Source organism: Bison bison, unplaced genomic scaffold (genome assembly GCF_000754665.1).
Source record: "Bison bison bison isolate TAMUID 2011002044 unplaced genomic scaffold, Bison_UMD1.0 scf7180017864080, whole genome shotgun sequence".
In the NCBI taxonomy this organism is placed as follows: Eukaryota; Metazoa; Chordata; class Mammalia; order Artiodactyla; family Bovidae; genus Bison; species Bison bison.
Genome location: NW_011494652.1, coordinates 6021958 through 6046442, shown reverse-complemented (window position 1 = coordinate 6046442; position 24485 = coordinate 6021958). Strand labels below are relative to the sequence as shown.

The window sequence follows — 24485 nt, the reverse complement described above, 5'->3', positions numbered from 1 at the left end:
CCACGTCTTGAAATTTTAGTGACTAATACAAGTATGGGCTTTGGAATCAAATAGATCTGAGTCCAGTCACTGACTAGCTCTATAAAACTGGACTAGGGCACTGAACCTCTCTGTGCCTCACCTTTCTTATCTGTAAAATGGAGATAATGATACAGCACCTTCAAATAAATGTTATAGGGCTTATATATACATTTATATGACATACATAAAATGCTTGCTCAGAGAGTTCTATATGTGACTCATTTGAAAAACCCTATGTGTCCTTTTCAATCCCTAATTTACTTTAAGTCTCAGCTATTACTGTAGTATATATTACAAACAGGAATTATTTGAAGGGTTGTAAACATGCTAATTCACTCACATGAGATGGGTATTTGTTATCTTCATTTTAAAGGCAATAAAAATGAAGCACAGAGAGGTTAACCCAAAGAGTCTAGTTTGGAGCCTATGTCTAGTATGGAGTCTAGTAAGGAGTCTAGTTGGAGTCTACTTTGGAACCTCTGAACCATGATTCCTCACGAAGGAAAACTCATTCCTAGAATCCTCTCCTCCCTTGGCCTTTAGGACACTGCTTTCCATTTCTTCTCTACCTACAACAGGTGTCTTCTCTGTCTTTAAGTATTGCCATTCTCCAACTTCTGTCCTTTGCTGCATATATTATGTCATCTCTTTGTGTAGTTTTACCTCCTCCTATGAATGTATTGCTTCCTACATATTGATAACACCTGAAAACTGTTAAGACATCCCACTTGCCCCAGTGTGTTCTCCACTCTTCCTAGCATAGCATTTTCTACAGGAACATAGCCTCCTATCCAGAGACCACACTTACCAGCCTTCCTTGCTGCTAAGCACAGTCCTGTAAGCCCAGGGAATGTGTGCAGAGGTGCGGAGGGTGGAGCTTCATGCATTGGATGCTCCCCATCCTACTTCCTCCTCCTCCCCACTACTGCAACTTAAGGAAAAGAGGAGCAATTGTGGAAGACAAATGTTTAAAAAAGTGACTGTCTAACCACCTAAGACCCCTGGGTAAACCTGTACAATAGGGCTGCCTGGCAGCCTGGACCAGCTGGCTGATCTATGAGAGAGAAACAGAGTTCTACCTTATGCAAGCCATTGTATTTGGAGCTAGCACTTTCCTAAATAGGGCACACAAAACCCAGATCTCTGGCTGAATTCTGTCTCCTGAGCTTCATACTTCCTAGTGGGTTTCTGCACATGGAAGCCCTGATAGGAACCTTAAGCTCAGCATTTCCAAAATGGAGCTAATCAAATCCTACTGCTCCCCTCAACAAATGACTTCTTCATCTCTCCAGAGCCCAAGTCAATGTCAAGCATCCTGTCCTTGCAGCTCCCCTGTCACTCACTCCCCACACCCACCCCAGTCATCCTTCTATTCATTCTCCCCCTTTAAATGTCTTTCACATTCATTCCCTCCTTGCCCTCCTCAATGGCACACCTGAATTCCAGCCCTTATAATCACTCATGTGAATTACTTGCACAGTTCCCTACCTGATTCCCTTCTCATCCCATCAAGACATAATTCTCACCTCCACTCAGACTTCACAAAGCCAACCTAATGATTTTTTTAAAGCATAAATTTAAAATTGTTACTCTGTGAGGTACTTTCTCAGGTCAAAATATTATTATGGCTTTCTATATCGGTACCTTCTAAAGGCAAAATTTGCAAGTCTCTACTAATAAAGCACAGGAGGAAAAATAAGTTGTTTGAATAGTGAATAGGTAACAGGAAACTCGCCAGTGACTATATTGAGACAGAGAGAGAAAGGAAAGAAGGCATTTGTATACCCGAAGCAAAACCGGCAGAACAGTTCAAGACCTGATTAGATCAAGCAAAGCTTGAAGATAAAAGGAATTTCCACCCCCACCAAGCCCAAACTGGTCCTGCAAGGCTTGGATGATAAGACAGCTATCACCCCAGGTCCCAGTCAACCCCGATCCCTGCCAGCAGTTAACGGAGGAGATAATGAAGTCAGCAGAGAAGCACGAGGGAGTGTCTTTGCCTTTATATAAAGGAGCCCTGAGAATGGAACTTCTTGGGGATATTCCATCTAAATAACCACGGAACTTGAAAAGCTTCCTACCATTCACCGTTCAGGCAATTCTATGTATGTTTATCTGAAAATGGCGCTTCATTATTAATAAATCAGCATCCCATAACTACTCTGTCCTCAGCTTTACTTTCCTAACAATGCCTCAAATTGGTGAACTTGTTTGTCTTTTCATCTGGCAACTACTCACAGACTTCAGGATAAAATACACGCATTAGCAGGACATACAGGGCTTTTCATAAGTCAGCACCTGCCCTGTTCAGCCCTTCCCATGCCCCCTGCACCCACTGGGCTGTCCTGCTTCTAGCTCTAATTCTGCACCATTGCCTCTGCCTGAAAAGTCCTTTAGGGACCCAAGCCACCCACATGTTTTTCAGCACCTGGCTAACATTCACTTAGCCTTTAATAAGACTGGAGACCCAGTATCTACTACCTGCTCTGTGTGTTCTCACCGCACAACTCCATTATAAAGACAGTGGCATGAAGAACCGCCCACCCAGTGTCAGGCTTCTTCCCATGCCCCAGGTCAGGATCATCTCCTTCCCACCTCTTTTCCTAGTCACTGACGGGAGGATCATTCCTTCACAGATTTAACCAATTTCACAGTAGTGCAACTGGATGGTACCTGGCCAAGGTTCTAAGGAAGAGGTTCTACCTCTTCCTTCCTGCCTTGGGCTCCTTTTTTCAACACTTTCCCCTAATTTTGTTTGTTTGGGGCATGGCAATTTACCTGGTCCCGAGAAGAATCCTACTAGCAGCACAACAGCAGGATGAGCTAGGAAAAAAATAATCCATCCCATACCTAGGTAGAGCTTGCCAGAAGGCCACATCCCCATTCCCCACCCCGTCCTTCTGTACCCACAACACTCTGTCATCTTTCTTCCTCTGGTTCAGAAGTGCTGACATAATATTTATGTGTGTAGGATGCTGTGTGTGAAAATCATAAAATTAAACTTCTATTAGTCAAAGCAGACACAGAGGACTGACTCACCTTTCTAATTCTAACAAAAACGTTGGCAGGAGAAGAGTATTAACAAAGAGAGTTGAGGGCTGAGATTACTGCCCCTCCCCAGAAAAAATGTACATAGATTATAAAATGAATATCATTTTCAAGGACAGCAGGGTGCAAAGAAGATGGGTGGGGCCAGGACCTCCAATCCCAGGAAGGCTGAATTCCTGACTCTCAACTCACTGAAAGGTTAACACACAACTGGGAGAAAAGCCTCAAAACAAGCCATCTCACATGATCACCATGGCTGCCCCCACCTTCAACTTAGGGGAGCATCTCTGCATGTCCGTTTGCTTTCTGAGAGGACTGCAGACCTAGACACATCGTTATCATCTCCGTTCTTTTTCCTGCAAGTCTGGACTCAGAGAGAAAGACACATCCCCTTCATATCCATACCCCTCAGGCTGGTGCTTAGTCGTGTCCGACTCTGCAACCCCATGAACTGTAACCCAGCCAGACTCTTCTGTCCATGGGATTCTCCAGGCCAGAATACTGGAGTGGGTTGCCATTTCCTCCTCCAGGGGATCTTTCTGACCCAGGGATCGAACCCAAGACTCCTGCATCTCCTGCATTGCAGGCAGATTCTTTTACTGCTAAGCCAGCGGGGAAGCCCTGCCCTCCTCTCTCTCTATATTTATATAGAGAGGTTTTCTGTTACTCAGAAAAGAAACAAACAACCATCTAGAAAGGAAGAAATGGTTTAGGGCAAAATTATTTGCCATAAAGGAAAGTATTAAGAATATTTGATATTCAAACCCAATACCACAGGGAACTTGTTAAGATTAAAGGTCTAAAGAAAAAGTGTCTAAGTGGCACACAGCTTCGTGGAAACCAGCTCACCGTCTGGCCCTTGCATAACCTCTGTGAATAACTAATTTTCTGAAGAAGCAGTCCATCTCTGAACAGTTGTCTTTCTCCTAACTACAAAACAAAGGATTGTGTCTTTGGACATATACTTTACTTGACTCTCTCTCCCTCTTGCTTGTACATTTGAGTTGGTCCTTTTGAAGTAGGGCCTGTTGTTAGCATGTTTAGCTCCATTTCTTTTTCTTGAGGTGGCACACAGAGGATAAACATGCTTTTTCAATTTTTTTTGAGGAGATGTTTTTTCTTCATTTTCTGTCTGAGATAGCAAGCACTGTAACTATTCCCTACAACTGTGTTTCTTCACACTTTTAGGTATATTGTCTCTTCCCGAGAAAAGCTGATGAAAGCTATGGATACGGGTCGCTGAAAAAATGCATGCAAAATATCAAAAATAATTACAATAGTATCACTTTTCTCTTGAAGCCCATCCAAGAGTTGGGCTTGGGGTAAGGTCCCTGGGCAAGGAGTAAGAAGTCCCTATTTTACCCAAACTTTTAACTCTACCAGCCTTCTTTAGTCTTCTTTCTCTCTTCTTATTCTCCAGTCAAGTCTAGAGCTCTAGTAGCTGACAGGATGGAAAACTCAGCAAGGGAGAGAAGGAAGAGATGCATCTTAGTCCTGTATTTTACCAACTTAAACTCTGATGTTTCATTGAAGCCAAGTCTCACACCTAATATTTAGAGAGTGTGATTACATTAAAAATCAAATTAGAGGGTAGGAAGTAGTCAGGAATCTGTGGTCCAGCCACCTCCAGGTTGAAGGAAGGGTAGCTTTTACACTTGCAGTTTTCTGGGTGAAAAGATACTCTTCAAAAGATCTTTGCCAGGCCAAATCCTTGCCACCAACTGGGCTAGGTTCAAATGTCATCTCCTAAGAGAACCTGTTCCTAAACAGCCTGTCTTAAGTAATCCCTTCATAGGGCTTCCCTGATAGTTCAGTTGGTAAAGAATCCACCTGCAATGCAGGAGACCCTGGTTTAATTCCTGGGTCAGGAAGATCCACTGGAGAAGGGATAGGCTACCCACTCCAGTATTCTTGGCCTTCCCTTCTGGCTCAGCTTGTAAAAAATCTGCCTGAAATGCAGGCAGCTGGGTTCAATCCCTGGGTTGGGGAGATCCCTTGGAGAAGGGAAAGGCTACCCATTCCACTATAGTCCATGGGGTCACAAAGAGTTGGACACGACTGAGTGACTTTCACTTCACTTTCACCAAGAAAGTCATTCTTTAGCACATGGCCCTGTTGAGAGTCTTCAAAGTGCTTTTCACCACTTGAAATGATCTTTTACTGCTATTTTTTTCTTGTTAAATGTCTAACTAGAATATATGTTATACTGCAGGAGAACTTTTTGTCTCCAACATTCTCCACTATATCTTCAGCATTCACAACAGCACTTGGAAACCAGTAAGCAAAACTTTTGAATGAATGAATGGGACAGAACCAAATTGATGTTCAGAGATATTTTCATCTGTGAATTTTTGAATGTATACTTTTATACAAGTGGATAGCTCATTACAGATATTTGAGGAGCTGTGTGCCAAACCAAACAATACCTCTGATAAAAATGTTTTTAAAATGTGTGATTACTGCTCTATTTCCACTCTGTCATTTTTCACAGATTTCAAATATGTCATAAAATATTATTGGGTCAGGGACCATGCAGGCCACCAGATGGTTCAGAATGATTTATTTCCTTGATTTCAGACTGCTGAAGAAAGATTGCAGGAAGAAAGTCAGTTCTTATCTCTAAGCTTACAGAATATGAAAGATAAAAGGGACCTTGAAGTTCATCTAGTCCAGATTCACTCTTAATTTAAAAATCCATTCTACCCACCAATGACATAGTTATCTGACCTTGACTTTAATATTTTTAGTGATGAGACACTCACTGTTTTACAAGAGAACCTTTATCACAATTGGACGGATTTTGATGAGCAAGGTCTTCCTTCTATTGATTCAAAATTTCCTTCCTGTAACTTCTGGCCCTTGGAGCAACAATGAATAAGTCTAGTTCCTGTTCAGAATGATGAACTTTGAAATATTAGGAGACATCAAAATATCTCTTTTTAGTACTTACTATTTCAGAATAAATTTCCTGAATACCAATAGCTGTTCCTCACTTGTTTACCCTTTTAGACCCCTCATGGTTCAGGTGGATGATCTCTGGGCACACTGCAATTTGGAAACGTTCTCCAGGGCAGAGAGGAATTAACTCTTATCTTTAATGATGGATTTAATTGTATTTGTGCCATAAAGCTACTAAGTTATCCACTTTTGTAAGTCAGCTATACATATAATTATGTGCTATATCATTATCAATATCAGCATCTGTTATTAATTATAAAATGCAAATGCAAATTACTCTGATATAATGAACCTCTATCTCTGCTGGAAGTCTGTCTCAGACTTCCAGAGAACATCTCAGAACTGATAATGTCAGCTTGCTTTTGAAAGTCTTTGATGAAAATATGAAAAAAACTTTTAAAATAATATGGATCATCAATTGGCCCATGCACAATAGTGTAGCTCTTTTTAATCTTAAAATTCATGTAACAGCAATTATAGACATCCTGAAGTAAAGCACCATTAAAATACTACCAGCAAAAGCGAATTGCCTTTTTAAACCAAAAATTTTCATTAAATATTTAATTAATTGCTTCTCAACTAAGTAACAAAATTGAAGTGAATCTGTCCATATTCAGATTTTGTGGGAAGATATGGCAAATTCATCCATGTTCTGTCATTCTCAAGGGTCAATATTGGTTATAATCATATTACTAGTATTAATCACCAAAGAAGGTAGAAATTATTATATATGTAGCCCAATAATTTCCCATATTGACTTCCTACTCCTAAGAATTAACAAATGGATTAGACTAAGTTCACACTAGGAACACTGATAGGTTTCAACTCATATGTCTACATTCACATCTATTCTGTAATCATCTGGGGCTTTTTATGGATTTTGGTTTTGGATTTTATTCTGAAAATTTTTTTTTTTTTATCCCAGGAGGCAGCACTCCCTGGGGCTCACATTCCAATAAGTAAATGTTTGTCTATAGTCATCTGTTTTGCTTTTTTTTTAAACCTAGTGGTGAGTTATAATGTCTTTGAATATCCACAATTATGTCTGCATTTACTATTATCTTAGAAATATTTAGCACAACCTCCTGTTTTATGAAATCAACAAGACTTTAACTATTGAACTTAGGTGACCATCCCTACTACAGATACCAACCAATATTCAGCTTTCACCCCCCAAAAAAGATGTAGGATATCACTGAGGAACTCAAGAGACACTGAACAAATAATTCTTTGTTCAATATATCTTGTATATTCTTTTCATTCAAAGCCAAAATGCTACTAAGCATAATATGCTTAAAATGATAACATCTAAACACAGTACTTCCCAGTAGTGTGGGGCATGACTATAAGTATTTTGATTATTCTTTAAAATAAACAACCTGAGTTATTCAGCTGCTTCAAAAATTCTCAGCCCCTCCAAATTCATATGTTAAGGCCCTAATCCCCAGAACCTCAGAATGTGATCTTATTTGAGAATAGAGTCTCTGCAGATAGAGTTAGTTAAGATGAGGTCATAGCAGGGAAGGATGGGCCCCTGGTCCAGTGTGACTGGTGTCCTTATGAAAAAGGGAAACTTGGAGACAAATGCAAACAGGGAGACTGCCATGTAAAGATAAAGGCAGAGACGTGGGTGACGCTTCTACAAGCCAAGGAATGCCAGTGATGGACAGCAAACCACCAGAAACTGAGGGAGAGGCACAGAACAGCTGTTTCCTCACAGGCATCAGAAAGAACGGACCTTGCTGACACCTTCATCTCAGACATACAGCCTTTAGAACTGTGAGTCAATAAATATGTTTTGTCTAAGCTACTCACACTGTGGTACTCTCCTACCTTAGGAAGACTAACACAATTCTGAATCTCTTAAAAATATTTGGCACTTCTCTCTGTGGCATGTCTTCAGAGCCCAAAGAACTTTATTTTGGATATCTTAAATGTGACATAGCCTTGTCCTCTCATATGAATTTTTTAACAGCCAAAAGTTACTCATATTTAAGATATGTATGAGATGAAGCATTGGTATGGGTAATCCAGCATCTTTTTCAAATTTGCTAATTTACACTATAAATTAATAAAACTGATTTTCTCTTTGTGTATCTTTACAACTGACTTTAGCAAATGGCCTAAAAGGTGTTTGGAACAATAATAGTATTTCCAGGGAAAAACAGATGTGTGTTGTGTGTATATATTATATTATGAATGGTGTCAATTGTTATTTTTATGTTAAGATGATTTGTGGTACCCAGATGCTTGACTGGTGAGGTATCTGGGAAATGATCCCAGCCCATCAGCTGGAGCAGCTTCCCGGCATCTGATTTACGTTTTGAGCCTCCATTCTAGATCAAGACTATAAAACCTTCTGTAAAGATGTTTATATCTGTGTGGTCCTACATAGGAACTGCTAGCCCCAAGTAGCTGTGGAGCACTTAAAATGTGGCTAATGCAACTGAGCAAATGCAATTTTTATTTGGTTTAATTTTAATTGAAATAAGAACATGTAGCTATTGGTTGGTAAAGAATCCACCTGCAATGCAGGAGACCTGGGTTCAATCCCTGGGTCGGGAAGATCCCCTGGAGACAGAATAGACTACCCACTGCAGTATCCTTGGGCTTCCCAGGTGGCTCAGATGGTAAAGAATCCACCTGCAATGTGGGAGACCTGGGTCCAATCCCTAGGTTGGGAACATTCCCTGGAGGAGGGCATGAAAGCCCACTTCAGTATTCTTGCCTAGAGAATCCCCATGGACAAGGAGCCTGGCAGGCTACAGTCCATGGGGTCTTGAAGAGTCAGACATGACTGAGCGACTAAGCACAGCACAGCTATACTAAGCACAGCACAACTATACTGGAATGATGTAGTTCTAATTTTAACTTGAAAATAGGATTCCCTTAATGAAGTTTGAAAGTCACCATTAAAAATGAAGGAATAAGAGCGATTCTGCTAACAAATGAATAACTGATGATTCCAATAAATTCTCCCAGAAAACGTAACTATGAAAGTTTCTTGGCCACTTGATAACTGATTCGAATCCTAGTGAGCATCTGTCATTAAACCAGCTAAAACTAACATCACTGATCATTAACCAGCAGGGGGACCTGAAGACTTGAGGATAGCATTTTCTCTGGGGAGTGGAGAGAAACACACAATTTTGTGTGTATGTGTGTGTGTGTGTTTTGTCATTTTGTTTTGTTTTGTTTGTTTTCTTCCTCTCCCCCACTCCCATGTTTTAGTATATACGGAAGCCCTAAATACCTATTCTGCTCAGGAACTCCAAACCTTGTCTTCCTGAAAATCCAGAGTTAGTCACACACTCTGCATGTCTATTTTAAAAGCACCCTTAGGAGACGGCAATGGAGCTTGGTTCTAGATAACACAGTTCAAACTCCAATTAATTCTAAAACCTAATCTTTCCCAATTTTCTCTGTTAAAATGTGATCAGTATTCAGACTTTTATATTTACTTTTAGCTTGGTTCCCTTTCTTCACATTTCAGAGGAAAAAATATTTCAAGTTCTTCATATTTAGATAGAGGAGGAAAATTGCACTGGCCCGTTGTTGGTTCTTTACTTCCATGATAAGTGAATGACACAGGGCCCTACCTCTTGGTAGAGGTCACTGAGATCTTCCTGGTGGGCCTGTCTGGAACATCCTGGGAATTCCCTAACACAGCAGGAATCCGGGGGCCAGTCCATCTCTGTCATTTCCAGCCAGTCGGTGAAATAGACAACGCCACAGCACTTGAACTGCAAAAGAATGACTGGTCAGGCTCAGAAACAACAAAAATATTTTCTTAACTTTTGGGAGATTAAACGTTAGATTTCTTAAATTTTTGCACCCAGAGCTGAAGTCACTTCTGTCATCACCTAATGATATGTGCACATTCTATACTGACAACAGAAATGTAGAAGAGGACTTCATAATGGAACAATTCTGAACAATAACGCCCATAATGCACGAAGACAGATCAGGCATGACTGAGACTCATTCCCCAAGTGTAAGCTCCTCTACAAGTGATCATAGAGCGATAGTATTAATATGCATACTAACAAAACAAATAGCTGAAATCATGCATTTAACATTAAGCCTCTAGCTACTAGGGAATAGTTGATCAATCTGTTTGCATATTGCCTAGTTACCGACTTAACTGCTTCACAAATTCAAATATTATACTAAATGTTTCTGCAATCTCTGTAGAAAGATTTTTGGCCAACAGCCCACATCACAAATATTACCCAACTTGAGTTCATTAACCACTAAATTTCCAAAAGTTTCTGAGATATAAACATAGGTTTGGCCGACAAAATTTTATTCAACTGAGTGAGAATCTTGAAAAAAGCTGTCATATCCTATCACCATAATCTCAGAAAAAATGATGTGCTTTTAGCTTGAATAAAGTTGGGTTTAAGACAAACTAAATTGTCTTTTTTTTTTAAGTCTCATTTCACCAAGTATTAACAAAAACTTTCTCTGGCCAAGGTTTAGAAACACAGCTTAAGGACTGCTTAATTTAGATTAGATTCAGAGTAATTAACTATGAAAACTTTCTGCCCTTGGGTAGAGGAGGATTACTCTTCCATACAGTCAGAAAGAAGGACTATACATGAGCAGTCACTGAAAAGAATTCTGCCAAGAGCAGCTGGCTTTGAAAATCATGTGGACCAACTGATCAATCTGTGTTCAGGATTAACTCTGCATCATAAAATATCACAACCCACCATTTCAAAATTTATCTAAAACAAACTTTAAAGAATTCTGAACTTCTTTTGTGAAATGAAACAAGAGATGATTTAACATGTTTTCAGTTGTTTAAACATCTATTTTGAAACAGAAAAAAAATCATCTTGAATACTATAAATGATGAATCACTGATGCTATGAGTAATATTAAATTTTCCAAGAAACTTGAGAAATAATTTTAGTATTTTCATTTTATATATTTTTGTCTAAAAGATACAATTATGCCACAAATATCAGAAATTAAGGCAAACATAATTTAATACCATATATTTCACCTGTCATTAAGTATCCATAAAAACACACACATAGTAGAAATGACCACTTTCTCAAAATCATAAACTACTACATTTCCAGGTTAGTCTTTTTACATCCCTGCATGCAGAGGAAACCTACTTCTCATTTCCTAACATCGTGTGTTTTTCTGTGTGATGACAGGAGGACAGTTCTGGGAACACTCTGACTCCATCCACAATAGAACAGTCCATTTATCTGGCCTTGTCACGAAGTGAGGGGCTGCACAGAAATGACTTTTACAAATAATTTAAGCATTTCATGTTTTGGACCAAACACTTTTTAATTTTAATAAGTCACTGAGATATTGTTTCTTTTTACATAATTGTTTTTCTTCATCAATAGAAGATACTGAATTGATACTGAAATTCTTCCTGAGAACTCCCTTATGACACAAACCCATTCTTAAGCCATACATGACTATGGACTACATCTCCTTAGACTATTCCTGCCTCCTGTAGAGTCACATTGTGAGACGGAATCACTCCTCTAACATGTTGTCAACTGGAAAATCCCACCACCATTTCACATAAGCAGAACCAGATGAACAGGTCAAGTAAGTTACCAAGATCACCAATCAGTGAGTGATGGAGCCTATTCATTCCCAAGCCTGTACTCCCATCTCTATGTTAAAAAAAAAAAAAAATACATTTTTAGCATCAGTTTTTTTAAAAAATATTGAATAAACATCACTAGGTCTCAAGTGAGTTTCCACTAAAGTGAGATGCATGCCTAAACCACACTGAATGAAAAGTCAGGAAAACTGCTGCCTGACAAGGTTGCTCTCAGCTCTACAATTTATTTTGGGAGAAGAGTGTTATCAGCTGAACTGTGTCCTCCCGACCCTACCAGCAAAATTCATGGGGTGAGGTTCTAACCTCCAGAATGTGACCATATTTGGGAAGAAATATCCTTACAGAAGTAATTTAATTAATCTAAGGTCACAAGGGTGGGACCTAGTCCCATATGCTGCTGTTTAGTCGCTCAGATGTGTCTGACTCTTTGTAACTCCATGGACTGTAGCCCACCAGGCTCCTCTGTCCATGGGATTCTTCAGGCAAGAATACTGGAGTAGGTTGAAATTTCCTCCTCCAGGGAATCCCATAGGACTGATGTCTTTATAAGAAGGGGAAATTAAAACACAGAGGGAAGATGACACAAAAGAAGACACAAGGAGATGACTTTGGCCATCTACAAGCCCAGGACAGAGGTCTCAAAAAAAAAAAAAGCAATCCTGCTGATGCCTTGATCTCAGATTTCCAGCCTCCAGAATTGTGAGACAATAAATTTCTGATGTTTAAGCCACCCAGTCTGTGGTACTTTGTCATGGATGCAGCTCTAGCGAATTAATACAAGGGCCTTTGAAAAACTCTTCCAGGAGGCCCAGAGGTCTTCCCCACCTCCTTTTGGGTGAAATAGGCCTACGAGATGGAGGAGAGAACTTAATATACAACAAACCCAAACACAGGAGTGCTATTGTTTGCAGTGCTACACAGTCTACCCAAGTTGGATCCCTCTTTGTACCATTAGGGGGAAAAAAAACACAAAACCTCACTTTATTTTTTGACTTGGAATATCATGGTCTACAACACAAATCTCAGGAAATAAAGAGCTCTGGGAAGCTCCCATTCAGGGCAGTAGCTGAACAGAGCTTACTATAAATTCCCCACATGCTTCATTTATTTCCCCTTCACATTGCTTTTAATACAGAGGAAAAATAAACAAACAAAGTCAGGAAGCATTTAAATAAACAGGAAATCTGTGCTGCAATGATAATTTTCACCATCTCAACAACTGTAACACAAAGAGCCAGATTTGGAGTTTACCCTGGACTTGAACCTCTGCCCATATCCAAGACAGAGTGACTGAGCAGAGAGCAGGACACCTATTGTGCAAGACACTGATCCTCAAACACTCGGAGCCCAGGGTTAAATGACATGAACAGAAAGAGATATACTTGGTCACCTGAGAATCTCACTCCAATCACGAGGAAACTGCTTGGGAGAAGAACTTAGCTTGAATCAATGGTTAAAGTAACCAGATTTTAAGCAACTAAATATAGTCCCTCTTTGAGAAGATAATGGGATGAGGTGCTATATGCAAAGTAAGTACAAAAACCTAAAAGCACCTAACTTTGTAATGTTATTATTAACAATCATAAGCTAAATGAGATCAAACTCAGGATCCCATTTAATTTTCTCAACACCCAGAAGAGACAGGTGCTTTTATTATCCCCATTTTGCAGATGAGGAGACTGAGGCTTAAAGAAGTTAAGAAAATTACAGAAGCTCATGTAATAGTAAGCAGCAGAGCTAGAATTTGAAGGAAGGTCTTTCTTTCTAAAAAGCTATGCTTTTAATGATATACTGAGTCCTAATTCCCCAATGAGACCCATTATTTTAAATTTCTTAATGGTGTTTAAATTATAGGAGAGCTCTAAAAATCATGAAAAATGATCCATTCAAATACAGCTTGGGTAGTTATCAAGGAATTCTCATTAAAAAGGGAAAATTTACAGTAGTTTAGCAAAAGAGCTTTAAAAAACTCTAAAATATATGTGAACCATGTGAAATGAAGGGGAAATGATGTATATGGGAAGAAAAGCAGGGCATAGAGCTACTTCAAGTACTTCTTGATAAAGAACTACACCAGTGGTAACTAAATCATGGGCTTAACTGCTCAGCACAGAGAAAATGACCAAAGCCAAAGCTCTGCATACTCATGAACATGTGCCATTTATTCCATAACCTCTACCTTAGAAAATGTAGCACTTACCTCTCTCTGAAAAAAATTCCAAGCATGAGTAAGCCACCGGTATCTCGGTAAGCCATAATTTGTCATTCTGGCTTTCAAAGTGACCATGTCTGACCACTGAACTGGAACCTAGAAATTAAAAGAAACAAAATATCAACAACTCTAACATTCAAACAGCCACATTCAGACACATATATGTTTACATATTCACAAACACAATCACTCATAGACTCATCCACATATACTTACTTGGAATATACTGCAGTTGACAGATACTATCTTAAATTTATATTTGTTTGTGGTTTAAATTAACTCAGGGTTATTAAAAACTTAGTGAATAATCTCTACATGTGCTAAATGAGGAGTTACTTCATACTAAGCAAAATAATGTGAAATCACTTAATGCCAATATCAAGTTTAAGGAAATCACAAACAAATAAGCTATGTGATCTATGGGCTTCCCTGGTGGCACAAACAGTAAAGAATCTGCCTGCAATGTGTTCTATAGATACACCTGAAGAGCTCCTAATAACAAACGATCCCTGCTGAAAAATGCCCTTTGATTTGAGTATATAATGCTATGAAATTGTTCTTTGAAGTGACTGCAGATTATGATACTAAAATAAACAGAGAAGAATTAAGAACAGAAAGAGTTTAGCTCAAGTCAAGCCTCATTCCAGAATAACCTTGTAAATACATTTTCAAGAATTGGATTTTAGAGGCAATTAACAGAGTTTAATCACAACAGAGCTTCAGGTACACAATACAACAGCTGGCAAGAAATTTAGTTTCAGCATATCATGCTGTGATTTTCTTATAGCTGGAATTTGATTTATTAAAACATTGTTTTGAATTTTTATATCTGTCATGAGAGACATTAATCTATAGTTTTCTTTTAATCTCTTTGTCTAGTTTTCGTCATCATGATAATGCTGGCTACATAGAATGAGTTGAAAGGTATTTCCTCCTCTTCAACCTTTTTGGAAGGGTTTGTATAGATTTATCTACAGTGTCACAGGAGAAATGGGGTCACACAAATCGTAGTCTCTCCACACCTGTGGTATTAAAGTAACTCTTAGGAGACTAGACAGACGTCCACATCTGATCTATAGGGCAATATGAACTGGGCTTAGTTGAGCAAATTTGACACTAATTCAAGATTCATATCTTTTTGAAATCTTATTTTTAACAATAGTAATATCAACAGTAGTTTAAAAATTCCTGGCCACAAAAAATCTTCATTTTGTTCCTTTGTTAATTTTCATTTTTATTACTTGGAAATGCACAATACAAAAGAAAACACCCCAACATCTAGGCACACAACTTTGTTCCCTAAATAATGAGTTGATTGGGTATTCTTTGTGTTCATATGGTTTGAACAAAGTTCAGAGAACTAACCAAAGTTCAAGCTACTTCCTATAAATTCTTATTATTTCATATCCTTTGAACATAAAATAAATGGAAGTGAAATACATTCTCTAGAAATGTATGATCGGAAGCAGTTAGTATTATTGACAGATTTTATCTAGAGAAGGAATGATGAATGGGAAGTGAATATGTATAAAAAACAGAAATAATGGGGAAATAGGCTGTCTGACCCCAAATATCTTGATTTGGTTATTGCTATTGTTCAGTCACTAAGTTGTGTCTGACTCTTTGCAGCCCCATGGACTGCAGCACGCCAGGCTTCCCTGTCCTTCATTGCCTCCCAGAGTTTGCTCAAAGTCATGTTCATTGTGTCGATTGCCATGTTCATTGCCATGTTCACTGCCATCCGACCATCTCATCCTCTATTGCCCCCCTTCTCCTCTCGCCCTCAGTCTTTCCCAGGATCAGGATCTTTTTGGTTATTAGATCTGGTTATTAGAACAGTCTTATTTTTAATTTATTTTCCAAAATAAATATAAGTTGTTTCCCTCTTGTGACCACAATCCATCTGAGACTAAATATAGCAAGAAACAGAGGAGGTCATTGAGGTTCTGGCACAAAATGCAGTGATCTGGCCATGAAGGAAAACACACACGTATATTGGCTTCTTGCGTGGAACAGCTAAGAGCACAAAGCCCATTCTATGTAAAGGCTGGGTTCTGCAAAATTTGGCAGCTAATAAACCTTAATGGCACTTTTCATTCACACTGCTATTAGTGCAAAAGCAATAAAAAAAATTCTGACAAACTTTTTTCCTAAAGGACTACTTTCCACATTTCTCTTTTAAACAGCCCTTATTTTATCCTGGTGACTTAATGGAGGGGGGAGGAGATTTACACAAGCAAAACAGTGATGTATGCTTCAGCTGGCACAGCAGTGTACACCCATGCAGCACCACTGTGATACTAAGAAAATATTTGCCAATGACCCCTTCATAGAATAGAAGAAAGTACCTAAAATACATACATTCCTTTCTGTCTCCTCAAGTTCCTTAGAATTACATTAGAGTCCAAAGATTTCCTTTCAAATACTTAAATTAATTCATTTCAAACTCATTGTAACTTAGGAAATTAATCAAATATTAATGTGACATACACACTATATAAACCATTTTTAAAATCCACTAGAAAGTAAACTCACTTTGAAAACCTTTTAATTACCAAAAAAGAACAAAAATGTTGAAATGAGGCCATCAAGAATTATATAGTTAAGTTCAGTCACTCAGTCGTGTCCGACTCTGCAACCCCATGGACCGCAGCACACCAGGCTTCCCTGTCCATCACCAACTTCTGGAGCTTGCTCAAACTCATGCCTGTCGAGTTGGTGATGCCATCCAACCATCTCATCCTCTGTCCTCCCCTTCTCCTCCTGCCTTCAATCTTTCCCAGCACCAATATACTGTATAATTACTGTATAATTTATGAGAATTATATAATTTACTATCTATTCTTAAATGTTAAGGAGATCCATGTGTTTTTTGAAATCAGAAACAATTAATGACACCAAAACTGAGTCCCTGGACCCAATTACCACTTCACTTCCTTAACAAACCAAGTTTCTAGGGATAGTGTGAAAATATGATTTTCAAAGACAGCAAGAGCCTTTCTATTTTAATGGGACATTTTGTTTTGAAGATAGTGTTTAACTTTATATTAAACTAGCTAGAACCTGCCCTGACTTTTCAATTTTTAACAGAGAAGAAAATAACGATAAATTCCCTCTTCTTCCTAAGAGTTGTCACATATTGAAAGCGTGAGTATTTTCAGAGGGGTTCAGAGGTGTGGCAGTGCCAAAGGGCAGCCTACGTGTAAGCTGAATTATGTAGAGTAGCCACTAGGCTGTAATTATCACTTAGTATTAAAACAGAGTCACAGTACAGTTGCAGATTCAACATAGAACCTTTAAAAACTGCATCAGTACCAGAAATGTCTTCAATTTTCTTACACAGCTCCCAAAATGCCTCTCAGAAACGTAAAAGAATTTTCTCTTCTCAAGAGCTCTTAGGGGCTTCCCTGGTGATCTGGAGGTTAAGACTCCACGCTTCCACTGCAGTGGGCAAGGGTTTGATCCCTGGTCAAGGAACTAAGATCTCATATGCCACGCAGACAAATAAATACATAGTAAAAAATCAAACAAACAAACAAAAAGATCACTCTTAAGTTTTTAAATGTTGAAGACTCATCTGGAGAACTTGCCACAAATACAAATACCCAGTCCCCGCCTTTCCCTCTATTTCAATTTAGCAGGTCTGGCCTACAGACTTATACTGTGCATTTTAAAGAATCACTCTGATGGACTCCTGCTATACACAACCCAAAGACTACATGTTGAAAAAAGCATCATCTTCCTGAAATAGAATTCTTCTATGAGGCTCAGAGTAGGCAGCCTTCACAGACATACAAAGGTGCTCAACCTCACTGATAATCAATGCACCAATTTTTACCAATGGAGTGAGCAAACATTAAAGAAGTGATAATGCCCAGTGGAGCAAAGGTGTGAGTGGTAAACCAAACATGGCTGGTAAAACCTTAAGGTTAAGAAACTCTCATTCTCATTCATTCTTAACGCACACTTCTTAATTTGGAAGAAAACACTTCAGCTTGCTGTAAACAGAAGGGTGTGTTTCCTAGACATCAGCCTACAGCTGAAGTCAGCATTTTACAAGGTTTTCAAGTAGCTTTTCAAGATTTCTTAAGACCTGTTGCAAATGTGAACATTTCCTATTATTCACTCAGAACTTCATAAAATTGTTCAAGAACATATATTATTTTGGTTTATTATATCCATATCTAAGCAATCTGTGGAATTAAAGACATGTATTGGAGTACAGGAAATGAAATATTACAAATTACACTTTGGAACTAACTGTGATGTAGAGACAGGAGAGAAAACATTACATTTTAGAAGTATTGAGAGTATGCATTGTGACAGAAAGCATAAACATTCAAATTAATAACCATGTACCTAACAAATCCAGAGTATCTGAACGAATACTGTTTCAGAGTGTGGTTATATTCCATTTTGAACTCACCATTATTTCTTGTTCATATGTCCAAACACCACAAGCCAGTTCTACACAGAAAATGACAAGTAAACTTCCAAAATACTGTAGGAGAACAGAAAATGAATGCTGTTAGGATAGAATCAAAGTTAAATACAGTCATCAGAGACAAGCTAAGTATTATTCAGTGTTGTTCACCCAAAGAACAAGAAACCAGAGACACATATTCAAGAAGCTCCCTCCCTAGGGAGCAGATGGGGAAAATTTCAGCAAATTTTGAGGCATCGGCAGACAACATTCAATACTTACCTAAGTGGGTCGTTTGGATAGTACTCCATTTATCAAATGCTTTTATAATTAATTCTCTCAACAGATAACACTACCTTATTTTACAAATGAAGAAATTAATGAGAAAGTATACAATATGACTTGCTCAAGAACATGCATAATAAATTTTAGAGACCTAGACCACTGCACGTGTTCTGTGTGCTGTTCCTTGCCACTTCTCCAGTCAAGCGGGTCACTTTACAGAGTAAATAGTAAAAGGGTGAGAAAGAATGGGCTTTCTGAAAGTTCACTAATTCCAGCAGAATTAAAACAACTCCACTGGACTTTCTAGTGGTGCAGTGGATAAGGATCCGCCTGCCACTGCAGGGGACATGGGTTCAATCCCTGGTCTGGGATGATTCCACATGCCTCGGAGCACCTAAGCCCATGTGCCCCAACTACTGAGTTCAAGCTCCAAAGCCTGCAAGCCACAACTACTGAGCCTGTGTGCTGCAACTACCGAAGCCCACATACCCTACAGCCAGCAAGCCACAACTGCTGAGCCCACGTACGGCAACCACAGAAGCTCGTGCGCCTAGAGTTTGTGCTCTGCAACCAGAGAAGCCAGACCAGTCATGGAAAATTTGTCTTCTCTGGTGCCAAAAATGTTGGGGACCATTGCTATACAAAAGATAAAGTAATATTTTCTTAAAGAGATTCCATTTTATAAGTCCTTTTATTTTCAGCCTATGTAGTATTTCTGGTCAGTTTCAATCTACTCAGATCTCATTTCCAAGTACTGCCTTACTTTGAAGATTTTAGCCTTAATTAGAAGAAAATTCGTGAACACAGTACTCCAAGTCAGTTTTTCTCCAAATTTACCTTAATACTTAAGAAATGTCTGCTGCTGCTGCTGCTGCTGCTGCTGCTGCTAAGTCACTTCAGTCATGTCCGACTCTATGCGACCCTATAGACAGCAGCCTACCAGGCTCCCCTGTCCCTGGGATTCTCCAGGCAAGAACACTGGAGTGGGTTGCCATTTCCTTCTCCAATGTGTGAAAGTGAAAGTGAAGTCGCTCAGTCGTGTCCGACTCTTAGCGACCCCATGGACTGCAGCCCACCAGGCTCCTCCATCCGTAGGATTTTCCAGGCAAGAGTACTGGAGTGTCTAGACATGAACAATATCATATCTTCACTTTATATTACAAAACAACAACAACAAATGTTCAATAACTATTTTCTAGGTAAATGTTCTTATCTTTAATAAGACCCTAGGAGAAAGTGAGACTCCAGAAAAAAAAAAAAAAAATTACACTATGATACACTTTTGCTTTCTCAGATCTCCAACCTAAGTTTTGTCCAAAACTGACTTCCGGTTAGGGTTAGGATGAGATAAAACCATCCTCATATTGATCATTGCACAGAGAATCACTCAGTCACTTTTAGTTTAAGGGCTGGATCTAAGAGCAGCATTTATAAAACCTGGTGTTAATCCATAGTTTACACAGAACAAAACCAGCAAAGAATTCAGCAACAGCTCCTGCTGAGCTTTGTTATGGTAGGAAGTGTACATACGTATCACATTTCACTACAAAACCGTCTGTTGTCCTCAACATTATTGGAACATTAGTGGATCTCTCCTAATGATGTCAACCTGTGTCTCTCCAGCTCTTACTCTCCCCCACACACATGCTGTGCTGAGATGATCTGTACCAATCACATTTGTTTCCTTGGTGGCTCAGACAGTAAAGAATCTGCCTGTGATGTGGGAGACCTGGGTTCAATCCCTGGGTCTAGAGGATCCCCTGGGGAAGGGCATGGCAATCCACTCCATTATTTTTGCCTGGAAAATTCCCATGGACAGAGGAACCTGGAGAACTACAGTCCATGGTGTCACAAAGAGCTGGACACAACTAAGCGACTAAGTGCACAATCGCATTTGCAGAGTAACTCTTGCCCTCTTCCTCCACAAATGCTGTCCTAGAAGGGTGGGAAAAGCTCTGAATTTGGAGTCAGCCGATAGCAGTTCAAACTCAGCTCTGAAACACTCTGATCTCTGGAAAATCATTCAACTGCCCTGAGTTCAGTCTGCTCATCTGTCTCATGAAGATAAAAAGAAAGTCTTCTTCACTGTTATGATCTGATTTGACACATGGGAAAGCGGTTGGGAAATTTTAAAATTTTGAGTTTGTAAAGCATTATACAAATGCTATTCTGAAGTAGTTTTTGAAATACAATCCCATATGGACTTGTCCTTTCCTCCTGGATTTGCCGTTAATTCCCTGCAGTGTGCTGCAGTTTCTTTCTCATCATTGTTTTCCAGTATTTCATCTCTTGTTCTTTATCATTTTATGTTTCTCCTCCCCCTTGTGTAGCAGAGCTCCTGTACATCAGCTCTCAGCGGCTTCAGCTTTTAAAGCAGTTGGCTGCCTCACCCACAAGTCACTGTGCTCACTAACCCGCCAGACCATGGGTTCTGGCTGGCAGGGATCTTGTTCATAAACATTATTTTATCCTCAGTGCCTAAGGAGCACCTGTCACACAGCAGGTATTTAATAAATGTCAGTGGGAATAATGATCAGCTTACTAACTGAGGAAAAAAAAAACAATTTCAGATTTCCTTGAATTTCTCTGGCTAATTTAAGCTCTGAGTTTCTTGTTAACATTTGACTCCCCTTGACTTCTGCTTACACATTTCTATTCTAAATATTGCCTCTCTGTTTTACTACTTGTCTTTTTGGAGGATTATCCTATGATAGTTCAGTACACCTTTAAACATTTAAGACAATTTACATAGTTAAAGAAAAAGGAACCATATGCAGACTCTCCTCATCTTTCCTGAGCTTCTATCAACTGGATATTTTAAATAAATAACGTCTGAAGAAGTGTATTTATACAAGGGACTTAGAATACAATTATTTGCATTAACAAACTATTTTATTTGCTTTAAAAATGATTTGATATGACTTTCTTAAAAGAGCTAAGTTCTACTGCAAGCTAAATTTGTGTTCTATGAATAAGTTTTATCCCTAAACACATATTCATGAAAAAACTGCATCAAGTAAAGCAGCTAATAATAAGATACACCTTCAAAATTATGCAATTAATTAATGATTTTTTTCACTAAATCTCTAAAGCTGAGACTAACTACCTTTCAGTTAAAAAATAAGCGTCCTCAACTGAGTTAGATAATAGAAGATTAGGTAAAACACTATAGATGAAATTGCTTTGTTGACTTTTTTCAACTCTACAAATGTAAGAACATGAGCTTCGAGATAAAATAGACTGGCTTCAGATTCTGGCTCCTTTACATACCAGTTGGTTGACCTTGGGCAAACCACTAAGCCTCAATTTCCTCATCTGGAAAATGAGAATATTAAAATTACCTTGCAGTGCTTCACTAAGGATTTGGCCAGGTAAAGAACTTGCCCCATAGGAATCATTACCTAAAGGGTAGCTATTATTAACCATATCCTGGTATCTATTAGAAAATAAACTCCAGGAGTACAAGAAGTACCATTATGTTTTAAATACTTAACACACTGCCTGGCACAGAACACATAATCCATGAATATTTCTTTAATAGATGTAACTATGATTGGAGGATGACAGCAAGTAAAACTGCTTGTTTCATCCTAAAGACAACCAGCCACTTCCACTAGAGAACAGCTAATCCCCCAAGTTATTTGGTGAAATCTTTAGCAAAAATCCCTGTCCACTGAGAATATAGCTGGTATTTTTCAAAACATCTTTATTAGGAAACTAAAGAAGGAAGGGTGTGGAGGGTGGGGAACTCGATTTCTTTTTTCAAAATACTGAAATCAATTCTTCTGTTATTTTAAACAAAGGTTGGCCACAGAAGGGCAAGAATGGCACAGTTTACTAGTCCCTTTGTCTCTTGGAAGTATTTGAGGGGGAAGGTAAAGGCATGGAATCCTGCCTTCCTATTTAACCCTTCATGACTTGTAAATAAACACATCCTCCAAAAGAAATAAAGGGGATTCATTTCCCTTATTAAAGATTATTTCATCTTATTACATGTGTACAGACAAGAGAGTAAAATCTCAAGGAGGTCTTTTCTTAAACAAATATTGATTTATAAAAATAAGCTGGTCCCCTGACACTTCCCTCACTCCCCAGAATTTCCCCCTAAAGAAAGTAGGTTAAATACACGCCTTTATCCCTTTTCTCTCTTGAAACTTCACTTCAACAACAGTAAAGGGATATTTTTAAAAGACTTAAACCCAGAGATAAAGGAAAAGAAGACAATAGCAAGCATATTTTGGAAGGTACAAAGCAAATAGATGAATAGCAAGTTTCTCAGCAGTCCCCCAAAGCTGAACGCTTAATCGTCAGTGGAGAAAGCTGGGAATAACCTGATTCATATACAGAGCCCCCCAGATGCTCATGTGCTGGCAGCCCTGGTATGGGCATCCACTTGTGGAAGTGGACGAAGGTAGAGCTAAAAAGAGGATGATGTGTTGAAAACTTGTTTAGGAAGAAATTAGAGCCCTCTGGTCCCCTTCTCTACTATGTAGCTGAGTGACTACCCACCCCTACCAGTACAGAAGTTAAAAGATGGGGTGTTATTCTGTGGAAACAGTAAAACAGAGTCTCAAAATTGGGGACACTAGGTATAGCCGAGGATAAAGGAGAATACTAGAAACAGAATAGTTCATATTTAAATACTTTTCCCACAAAGGTTCAAAACCAAAATAGCACTGGACTTCTCAGTAAAATATTGGAAGCCCGAGGCAGCAGAAGAATGTCTTCAAAATTCAGAGGGAAAAATTATTTCCAACCTTTAATTCTATAGCCATCAGAATTAACATATAAGGGTAGCAACATGGACGGACATGGAGATTATTGTACTAAGTGAAGTAAGTCGGACAGAGAAAGACATATATCTTATCACTCGTATGCGGAGTCTAATTTTTTTTAAAAATGACATAAATGAACTTATTTACTAAACAAAAACAGACTTACAGGTATCGAAAACAAACTTACAGTTACCAAAGGGAAAACGTGGGGAGGAAGGATAAATCAGGAGCTTGGGATTAATACACACATACTACTATATACAACAGATAACCAACAAGGACCTACTACACAGGGAACTCTACTCAATATTCTGTGATAACCAACATGAGAAAAGAATCTAAAAAAGAATGAATATATGTATACGTATAACTGAATCACACTTTGTTGTGCATCTGAAACTAACACAACATTGTAAATCAACTGTACTCCAACAAAAAAAAAATTTTTTTTTTTTAAAAGAACATGTAAGGGTATATAAAGCCATTTTTTAGGCAGGCAGTTTTTTAAAAACTGTATTTCCTATGTATGTTTTTTCAGGAAATTACTGGAAGGTATGCTCCCTAAAATGAGAGACTAAACAGAGCAGGACAATGACCTGGATTCCAGGAAACAAGGGATCTAAAACAAAAGCGAGGCAAAGGAAATCTCAGAATGGTGGTCAAGGGATATCCCATGACGGCAATAGCTCCAACAGTCTAGACTGGGTCTAAGACACACTGAGATTTCTTTAAAAATAATCATTGATAGACTACCCCAAATATTTGAATATACAAGGAGAAAACATACACCAGAAGAAGTTTAGAGTTAGAAATATTAATACATGAAAAACAAGGAGAGTTATTAATCTCCCCCCAAAATCCAAAGTATTATTCCAGAAAGAAAAGGTAAACCCAATAATTTACCTTGCCCAACTGTGAATAACATTTACATAGTCATGATCATGTAAACACTGTTCTAACCAAAATGATATGTCTGTGTTGAGGGGAGACAGGAAGTATCCATGGTGGGGGAAGGGGTTTGCTGAGGGCAGGAAAGGATACCAGTTCCTCCTATTCCATAGATGTCAATGGATAGACCCTTAAAACTAGAAGAATGAAAAGAGTTACATTAAAATGTGATGTAAAGACATGGATGAAAATTTCAAGGGAATCTGCTAAAAC

General features: G+C 38.6%; 1 protein-coding gene across 2 annotated transcripts in view; it reads right to left on the bottom strand.

Annotated features, from left to right (window-relative positions):
• Positions 1–24485, bottom strand: part of TSPAN12 (tetraspanin 12) — a 67004-nt gene that overhangs the window by 8662 nt on the left and 33857 nt on the right. For both annotated transcript variants that reach the window (XM_010837797.1, XM_010837796.1), the window contains 3 exons: positions 18268–18342; positions 13830–13937; positions 9627–9770 (listed from right to left, as the gene is read on the bottom strand). In XM_010837797.1, coding sequence (XP_010836099.1) covers positions 9627–9770; positions 13830–13937; positions 18268–18342 — 327 coding nt within the window. The remainder of the gene's footprint in view (positions 1–9626; positions 9771–13829; positions 13938–18267; positions 18343–24485) is intronic.